This window comes from Rhipicephalus sanguineus, chromosome 1, assembly GCF_013339695.2.
Source record: "Rhipicephalus sanguineus isolate Rsan-2018 chromosome 1, BIME_Rsan_1.4, whole genome shotgun sequence".
Lineage (NCBI taxonomy): Eukaryota > Metazoa > Arthropoda > Arachnida > Ixodida > Ixodidae > Rhipicephalus > Rhipicephalus sanguineus.
This window is the reverse complement of record NC_051176.1, coordinates 332,966,495-332,976,019: the sequence shown is the minus strand read 5'-3', so window position 1 is coordinate 332,976,019 and position 9,525 is coordinate 332,966,495. Positions and strand designations below refer to the sequence as shown.

At 48.6% G+C, this 9,525-nt stretch overlaps 1 protein-coding gene across 1 annotated transcript; it reads right to left on the bottom strand.

The window, feature by feature from the left end:
• Positions 1-1,866: 1,866 nt before the first annotated feature.
• On the bottom strand, positions 1,867-3,285 carry LOC119388822 (E3 ubiquitin-protein ligase MARCHF3). Its single transcript, XM_037656218.2, has one exon. It carries the CDS (start codon positions 3,123-3,125, stop codon positions 2,352-2,354), a length of 774 nt encoding a protein of 257 aa, XP_037512146.1. The 5' UTR covers positions 3,126-3,285; the 3' UTR covers positions 1,867-2,351.
• Between the last annotated feature and the right edge of the window lie 6,240 nt (positions 3,286-9,525).

The following is a 9,525-nucleotide window of genomic DNA, read 5'->3' as shown; positions in this document are numbered from 1 at the left end:
CGAATGCACGCAGCCAGCTGGCCGCCTGTGCGAGCGGGTTTTCTTTACCGTTGTGCAGCGCTGCGGCGGCGGGAGCAATAACTAGCGCTGTCACCGGCGCAAAAGAGCGTTCGGCAGGCCGCACCTCTTTTTTATTTAGCGGCCGCGACACTGCATGCCGTGCGGGTTCGAGACGGACATTCCGCACGCTTGCTGATAGCAGAGAAAATGTGCCCCACCTTTCGATTAGCGGAAACACAACAAAATTTTCAGTTGTTCGTAGCGCGTCTTCATGTGTTTATCGCCTTTCTCTTTTGTCCGTTTTTCCGCGACTTTCAATATTCTCTCTAGCGTCCGTAGGCTTCTTGAGCGGCCTCTTAAACGGCGAACAGCGCGACTGCCGAAACACACGTTCGGCATCAAGTTCTCCCAAAGCCAAAATTTTCCTGATCTGTACTACTCTCTATGCCGGCTTTACATCTTGTCCTGCGGAGGGCATTCATACCAATACCACAAAAGTCGACAAAGCCTTGATATTGTAGCGAAGCGTTGGAACTCTGTAATGGTTCGTCCTCTTCGGCTCTTCTCCGAGAGCACGCCCCTCGTGCTGAGGGTCTGCGCTCCGTCTTGACTGTCGCCGTTGTGCATCGTCGCCTATAGTGCCGTCAATAAACGCCTTTACAATATACTCTTTTTACATTTGTTTTGCGCAGCGTGTACAACACTTTCATATGGTTCAGATGCATTCACTTTCTGCAATCATGGGCGTGTAGCCCAGAAGTCAAGACATTCGCAGTGGTCAAGCACCGCCAGAAAACTTATTTTGGCTTATTAAAGCGAAGCTTTCTACGTCTCACTGATTCGTCCGTGAGGGCCTAAAGCGCACTGTAGGAAAGGAAACTTGCACAGTGGAACTATCTGCGCACAAAATAGAACAATGGCGTACGACATACGTAACGTAGAACACTACAGTTTACATTCGCAGTTGTACCGATACAAACAATGGGAAGTGCAACGCCACGCTACCCTGACGAACTGTACATATCTGCATGGCATTACGCGCGTCACGCAGTGCATTCCCTGTCGTAAGCATGGGTAAGCCTCGGATGCAGCGACACGGCAGAGGAGGCTGCCGTGCGCGAACGTAGGCGCGAGCGCGATCTTGCCCGTCGCTAGATCACTAATCGTTGAAACTGAAGACCCTGGAGAGACTCACGACGCAACACCATTCCTGCATTGACCTCACGTTTGCAAGCAGGCTGTGTCGCGTTACAATTGCAGAGCCCCTGACCGTCTATCACAGCGATCACAGGACATATACTGTGCAAGTGTAGGGTCGTCCGCGAAAGGGTGAGTGTGTGCGTGTAATCAACAGCAACATGATGTAAAATAATGACCATGCAACTTAACGAAATGTCTTCCTTCAACTTCAGCGCTAAAAAATACAGTCCTAGACAAGCAATCAAATCACATAGGCATTGTATCGGGTCGCTCAGCATGTTTTGGGTTTGTTGCGTGGTCGTTGGCTTTAGACTGATTGTTTGTATCGAAGAAAGCTTTGCATAATAGGCCATTAACTGATGAGGTTGTTCTGGGTCCTTGGCCTGACGCCAACAGCACAACTGTAGTCATAAGAGCGGTCGCAGCTTTCCTACAAGCCACTGGACTGGATGCGCGGCTATAGCACTGCACCACCTAGACGGGACTGTACATACTCACCTCCCTTACTTACCATCGTCGTCCATCATTCTTTTTTCTCCCCCTTCCCCACCCCCAGTGTAGAGTCACAGGCTAGAGCATACTATCGCTCAGGCCGACCTCTCTGCCTTTCTATAAATAAACCTCTCTCTCTCTCTCTTGCGTTCAATCATTTTTATTTTTTTTTTTTTGCACTTAATTGGGGGGGTTTCCTGTCGGTGGACACAGCGAAATTCCACCAACTAGTCATATACAACTTCGCTCTGCATCTAGGATTTTATTTGGACGACAGCGGAACATTAAAAATACTAAAACCGTGCAAAATGACATGATTATCTAGAACACAACTTTCAAATAAATTTACATAGCAAATGACACGACATCCTCAAATTCAGGAACTAGAATGCTCATAAAGCATTAGCAACACTGACTCATTCAAACAGTGATGTACACATGTCTCCGAGCACCTCAAACTGGCAGCTGGTCTGCAGCAGCCACTGAGCGGTTTTCTTGCAAAACCTTTTTGGCGGCATTTCAAACGGCTTGCATTTGCGGCAGCCATGTTGACGCTGCATCACTGGTTCTTTTTTGTTGACGCTTGTCGCGACGACAACTTCCGGATCTCTCTGGCTCGCCGGCTGTCCGCGAGTCGTTGCGTTCTGTACGGCCAAAGGTTACTGCCCTGGCGGAAGCTCCACCATGATCCGGCGCATCGGATGTGCCGCCTGCCACGCCAGGATCTGACGGTACTGAATACGTGCCCTGCTGAGCGCATAAACCACGTAAACACTGAGAGAGACGATGCTTACCGCATAGAGAAAGACGACGTACCAGGTGACGCTGTCCGATTGAAGTGACACTCTCGACAGCAGGCAAAACACGCACACAGCGACGAGTATCAGCATGACTAATCCGAGCAGGTCGCAGAGAAATGCTCGCTGCAGCTGTCCCGCGTTATGTGATACCCAATGGAAGAACCAGAGCGCTGTCATAGGCTGGGCGACCGTCCGGAAACGCTGACCGCAGAGTTCGCAGAAGTCCACGTTCCGCTGATTAAGCCAGTGCTCCAGACAGGACATATGCACGAAGCCTACGGTTCCAGAACAGCTGCAGGGACGTGCGAGCTGTTCCTTTTGGTCGCCTTCGTGGCAGATCCGGCACATAGCTGCGCTGCCCCCGTCGCGGTAACCAGTGGTCGCATCGAGGAAGACGCCGCCCCACGTAGGTTCGTCCTCGGAGTCTGTTACCGCTTCAGGGCTTCTCGGAGACGGTGCTCGATCGTCCCTGGACAGCGCGTCGGCATCGTTTTCGGCCTCGAGACCCGAGTTTACAAATGCTGGCTGGTCGTTGATTGCATTTGATTCTGAAGGCTCAGTGTCAGAGGACACGATACGAAGAGCATCTTCGGTCTCTGGACACCGCGACGAGGAAGGCAACGATGAGGACATACGGCTGCTCTTCTCTTCCGTGTTTGCGAAAATGTGATCGCAGGTGTCCAGTGGTCTGGCCAGCGCAGTTTTCGTGCGTTATATTCACGAAAAATTCAAGCCGTAGTCGTCACTTCTACCTGATTGCAGGGCAACCACGCTCACTTCCTCGCTCGAGCTATTGCGCCAGTCCAAGTGGTGTGCACAGTGCTGTGCCTGTGCTCGTAAAGGTTCGGGCGCCTGCGCAGTGCCGCTGGCACTGGTCTTTGTACAGGTTTCTTCTTCTGTACGCCTTGGTGCAACCAGCGCAATGTCATTGGCTCTTGAATGCAAAGCTGTCGAAACGTGCAAGAACTTCTCGCCTTGCATGACGAAGCGTTAACTCGGAATATATTTCATACCGCTACGGCGCGGTGACTAACAGACGGTATTACATTACTCAGAGTGTGTATACGCACCGAGCGGCATCCTGGAATTTCAGCAAATGTCACGATGACGCCATATCTAACCATAATCTCAGGTTTCAACACGTTTTACGTATGATACGAACCATGCCATGATAATGAAGTGATGAGCTACATAGAACCACGAGCTACAGACCGCTTTGCTACCATATCGGTATCTATAGGTCAAATGTGTCGTCGTCACCGGCTGTTCGTAAACAGAAAACATTCTAAGCAGGAACACACGCATGGCTATTTCAGCGTTTGGATGTTAATGATGCACCGACATTTGATGAAACAACCGCTGTGTAAATAGATGACTGGATCAGGGTTGTCGTTGAGTGGACTTGAAAAGGAGCCAGAGCTCAAGCTAAATATAGCCAAAGTATAGACACGCCATTTAATTTTATCGCCAAATTCTAGCCAAATAGAACAGAACCAGTATTATGTTACTGAGCAATACAGAATACCGTTTCGAATAAGAAAGACCATTGAAATAAGAGCACAATTTTTCCATTTTGCTTGATCCTCAAGCCACAGGTAAGTTGCAAATAAAGGGAAACAGTCATAAGAAATTCAGTGCGCCTGCATATAGCTTATGTAGAATAGACATTGTTAAGACCAGGTTTGAAGTGATTTTGGAACATTCCAGCCAACAAGTAAGTAGGCACATTAAACGCTCAAGCCGTTTCAACAGCGTAACTGTTCTAGGTCGACCCTTTGCCGTCTGGCGTCACGCAGGAGCAGAGCCAGGTAACGTGACCAAAAGAGGAGGGGTGAGGAGGGTATGCGCAGATGCACCACGCGGATCACAAAGTTACATGATCAGCGCACCGAGAGAGGGCAATGGACTACGCACGGCTCGAGCGGCAGCGCCGATGTCGAGGAGCAAACCCCGAGCTTCGAGAGCAGGAAGCGCAAGCCAAGCGACAGCTGAGGGAAGCCGCGAACTTCGAGGTTCGAGAGGAGGACGCGCAAAGGCAACGAAGTCCAGCACAGCGAAACACGCAACAACCAGTTGAACAGAAACAACAACCCCATGAATCACAGGAGAACACACATACAACCCAAAAACAAAACACCGAAGGAACGACCACAGCTCCGCTGCTTCCTCAGATGTCACTTCGTGGAATTCGGTAGAATTTTGCTCCGTCGTAAAAAAAACTATCATCATGAACCGGCACGCGGTCTCTTCATTCTCTTTGCAGTGAAGCTGTTTAAGCTATCGGCAACTCCCCAAGGGGGTATGCGCACGGGCAAGCCCCTCTGCCGTGTACAGCAGGTGCGAGTGTCAAACGAAAATGAACACGTAAAAAAGAGAGACAGAAAGATAGAGATAGAAAGAAAGAGAGGAAGATAAAGAAAGAGACAGAAAGCAAGTGGAAGAGAAAAATGGAGAGAAATAAAGGGAACAAAGACATAAAAAGATAAAAAGACAGAAAAAAGATAGACAGAGAGGCAGAAAGGGAAGAAAGAAAAAGAGATATAGAAAGAGTGAGAAAGAGAAAGAAATAGACATATTGAGAAATACAGAAATACAAAGAAACAGGTACAAGAAAAGAGATGCAAGAAACAGAGAAAGACAAAGAAAAAGAAGAAATAAAGAGAAACACGGAAGGCCACCCAGCTCCGCTCTTCCTTCAGGCTTGGCACGTCTACACTCTAAAAAATCCCACGCTTAATATCACGCTAAACTCTTAATTTAAGCGTGATGCGCATCTAAATGAGCTGTGCATGACGTTCCATGCACCACGTGACCGAAAATAAGCGTGAGGTCCCTTCAGGTCAGCGTGGAAGCAAGGCTGCATGCCGTGGTTCAGTCATGTGCAAGCGTGAGCGAGTCGTGTACGCGTGAGGAACGGAAATCACACGCTTACAATCCCACTGAACTCACGCGTAGATATTCACCATCACGCGAAGTCGCGATATGCCACGACAAGCCGCCGTCGCCACGAAGCGCAAGCATGCGCAGTCTCAACGACGAAAGTGACGGGGTGCATGCGCATACGCGTTCTCCCCGCAGTCCCCGCGCCTGTTGCGAGGAATACGGAACTTCATTTCGGGAGGCTGCCGCGCCAGCCACACTGCCGAAGAGCGTCTGCATCGCCATGTTCACTTCAGAAGATATTCTCGGCGTGCAACGCGGGTGGTGCAAGCACACCGACTGTGAGTGTTCCGAGTTTATGAGAGAAAATCCACCGAGGTCCGACGGCTCAGGAGCGACCTTTCCACTCGGATGGTGTATTTACTGTGGCCACGCACCTGCCAATCATGGGCGACTGAAATATATAGGTAAGAACGTTAGTCATGCTTCGCTCGTATTCAATGGGAGCAAACAAATGACTTACAACGCCTTCTCGTGTCTGCTTATTGTCACATGTGAGTTGCGAATTGTGTCTTAACGAAGCATTTTGTTTAGCGGAGTGCGACAACCATTTATGGGAGCATCAACTGTGTTGAAAAAAAGAATATTCGCCCTTATGTGACAAACATCTTTTGAGCCAGACCAGTGAATTTCTCAGAGCATTTTGTGTTTGTTGTGGTGAAGTACGGAACGGAAAATTAGATTAACAGCGCGTTAAAGCAATTCATTTTCAAAAACGTGTGCCTCTTTTCTTTTGACAGCTTCGTTTTCCGTGCTCGTCACCTGCATCCTCGCTTATTTATAGCTGTGTTTCAATGATAACTCGTCTCTTGAAAGGCAGCGCTTGCTTGTGCATCTTTCATGTGAAGTTTATGACGTGAACATAACGAGCTCTCTCATTAATTTCAGCCTCCAGTTCTCCGCACCGAGTGACACTTAAAACGGGTTTCGGTGGTGAGCTCAGAGTTACCATTGTGCTTTCTATACCGTGCATTTTTTCAAGATTTATAGCGCGGTTAGTGGAGTACCAAGGTTCTTACGGCGTATTGGTCCAAACTTGTAACAACTTAATCGACGCTGTAGTGCAAAAGACCGCTCTTCCTGTCGCGCGGTGCACGATCACTCCATCCGTGGAAGCCTTGCCTTGTTCGATTGTCGCACGGGCACTTCTTAATGATAGTGTATACTTTTGGACGAGTTGGGAGTCCATTTTTCTATTTTGGCGCACTTGTTAGCAAAACAGAGCTTTGAAAAACGACACGGACACAGCCCATGTGTGGACATATCGCTGTGTCCGTGTCGTTCTTCTGTCCTCTGTTTCGTTATCTGCTGTAAAAGCAAGCGATCATTGGTTAACTTAACAGTGTAGTTGAAGTTTCTTTTCCACCTATAGCATTGGGATTTGGTTAAGGAAATAATTTTTCTGTACAGACACCCCGAGTGATTACATCGGTACGTGCTTTGTTTGGGGCGAAAGAAAGCTCCTCATCTGCGGCAGCGAACAGGAGACCGTTCAAATGAGGCCAGAGACCTCTCCAGAGAAGGCACTAGTGATGTGCTTATGCATGTACTGCTTGAAAGACCTAACGTATCGGGGAGCATATGGCCAATTGCTTGCTTCGTCCAATCAGTCGTCAAGCCGGGCTCGAGCAAGGAAGTGTCATGGGCCCACACAAGATTGAAGAACTTGCCCACCGCGTTGCGGATTTGAAGAAATGACGTCTTAAGCATTATGAAAATATTTCAGGTGTCATCTCTGTAACTTCATTCAACCATTGCTTCGTTCCATCGCATTTTGGGGGAGCTTATATTTCACAAATAAAAGGAAAAAATATATGGGTCGTATTCCTTTTGCTGCTTACAATCTTCGTGTTTGCTAGATAGAACGCCACGAAAAAAAACATGGCTGATCCCTCTGTCATAGGAATCGGTATAACACGAAAGTGAAACGTGTCTTCACAGACTTAGTTGAGCGTTTGTTGTGCATTCTTTCGCCCCAAGTGCGAAGGAATGAATGCTACAGCATCAAATTGTAATGTTACGCGAAGAACAGCAAGCCGCTCGAAACTCGCAATGCGCTGCTCAAGCAGAAAGGACGCGCGGAACAAACATACACAGGATGAGCGCGAACTGTCACAGTTGTAACTTATTTCTGTGTGAGCAGCGCGCTCCTTTCGCAAAAGCGGCCGCTGCAGTGAGCGAGGCGACCTTCGTGCTCTCAACGGAAACTTGCAGGCAGAGCGCAAGACGTACAAACCACCGAGATCACGAGATAAGCGCCCGCACGAGCGACCACGCCCTGTCGAGGCGCGAGCTAATCCGCGTGGGGGACGACCTTTAAAGCGCGCTTTTCGAGACCTTCGCGCCATCTCGCTAGTAATAACGAAAACACGCTGTACCGCCGATCTCTGAGTACCGCCGCCGGCAAATGGTGTACATAAATAGCTCGCCGTTAGCACAGCAGAGAACACGCCGTTTGTGGCGAAGTCGTTTCGCGCTGCGTGCTGGCGATCGAGAGGTCGTAAGTTCGACTCCCGGTGACGGAACTTTTTCTTATAGTTTCTTCTTTGCCATATGTTAGTCTTTATATTTTAGAACGTCATATCCGTGACGGAAATGCGTCATTGGAGCCGTGGTGGACCCCGGCATAAAACACTTTCGTGTTAAAATAAAAAAAAAACATGGCTGATCCCTCTGTCATAGGAATCGGTATAACACGAAAGTGAAACGTGTCTTCACAGACGTAGTTGAGCGTTTCTTGCGCATTCTTTCGCCCCAAGGGCGAAGGAATGAATGCTACAGCAACAAATTGTAATGTCACGCGAAGAACGGCATGCAGCTCAAAACTTTCAACGCGCTGCTCAAGCAGAAAGGACGCACGGAACGAACATACACAGGATGAGAGCGAACTAACTGTCACATTTGTAACTTATTTCTGCGTGAGCACCGCGCTCCTTTCGCAAAAGCGGCCGCTGCAGTGAGCCAAGTGTCCTTCGTGCTCTCAACGCGAGGCGTAGAAACCACTGCTATCACGAGATAAGCGCACGCACGAGCGACCACGCCCTGTAGACGCGGGCGCTCGTCGCAACGGCGACGACCTTTCAAGCGCGCTCCTCTACGCTCTTCGAGCCCTTCACGCCATCTCGCTAGTGATAACAAAAACACGCTGTAACGCCGATCTCTGAGTACCGCCACCGGCAAATGGTGTGTATAAATAGCTCGCCGTTAGCATTGTGAAGAACGTACCATCCGTGGTATTAGGTTCCTCACTTTCAAAAAGAGCCCCACCAATAATACCCCGTATAATTTATTTTAAACATTTCTTAGCGAACTTCTGCGACTTTGAGCGTATCTATCTATCTATCTATCTATCTATCTATCTATCTATCTATCTATCTATCTATCTATCTATCTATCTATCTATCTATCTATCTATCTATCTATCTAGCCGCCTACGACTTTGTGCTCTCCTGGTCGCTTGGTTCATCGAATGTGCACCAAAATTGGTATGGCGTAACATGACTGTATGACGAACATACATGACAAGTCATAACGTGAAAATCATGACACGCATGTCATGTACAGCATGATTTACATGCTACGCTCATGGTGCGCTGGCGGCCGTTTCGCTAGTTTGATATACACCAAAATTGGTATCTTGCGACGTGACTGTGTGACGAACATAAATAACACGGGTTAACATGAAACTCATGACACGCATGTCATGCACAGCATGACTTAGTGCCACGCTTATGGTCCGCTGGCGGCCGTTTCGCTAGCTTGATCTACCCCGAAGTTGGTATTGCGCGACGTTACTGTGTGACGAACATAAATAACACGAGTTAACATGAAAATCATGACACGCATGTCATGTACAGCATGACTTACGTGGCACGCTCATGGAGCGCTGGCGGCAGTTTCGCTAGCTTGATCTACCCCGAAATTGGTATTGCGCGACGTGACTGTGTGACGAACATAAAAACTCGAGTTACCATGAAAATCATGACACGCATGTCATGTACAGCATGACTTCCGTGCCACGCTCATGGGGCGCTGGCGGCGGTTTCGCTAGATTTATATACACCAAAATTGGTATCTTGTGACGTGACTGTGT

Excerpts from the sequence above, each read along its gene's own strand:
- LOC119388822 (XM_037656218.2), bottom strand. The coding sequence starts at position 3,125 with ATGTCCTCATCGTTGCCTTCCTCGTCGCGGTGTCCAGAGACCGAAGAT.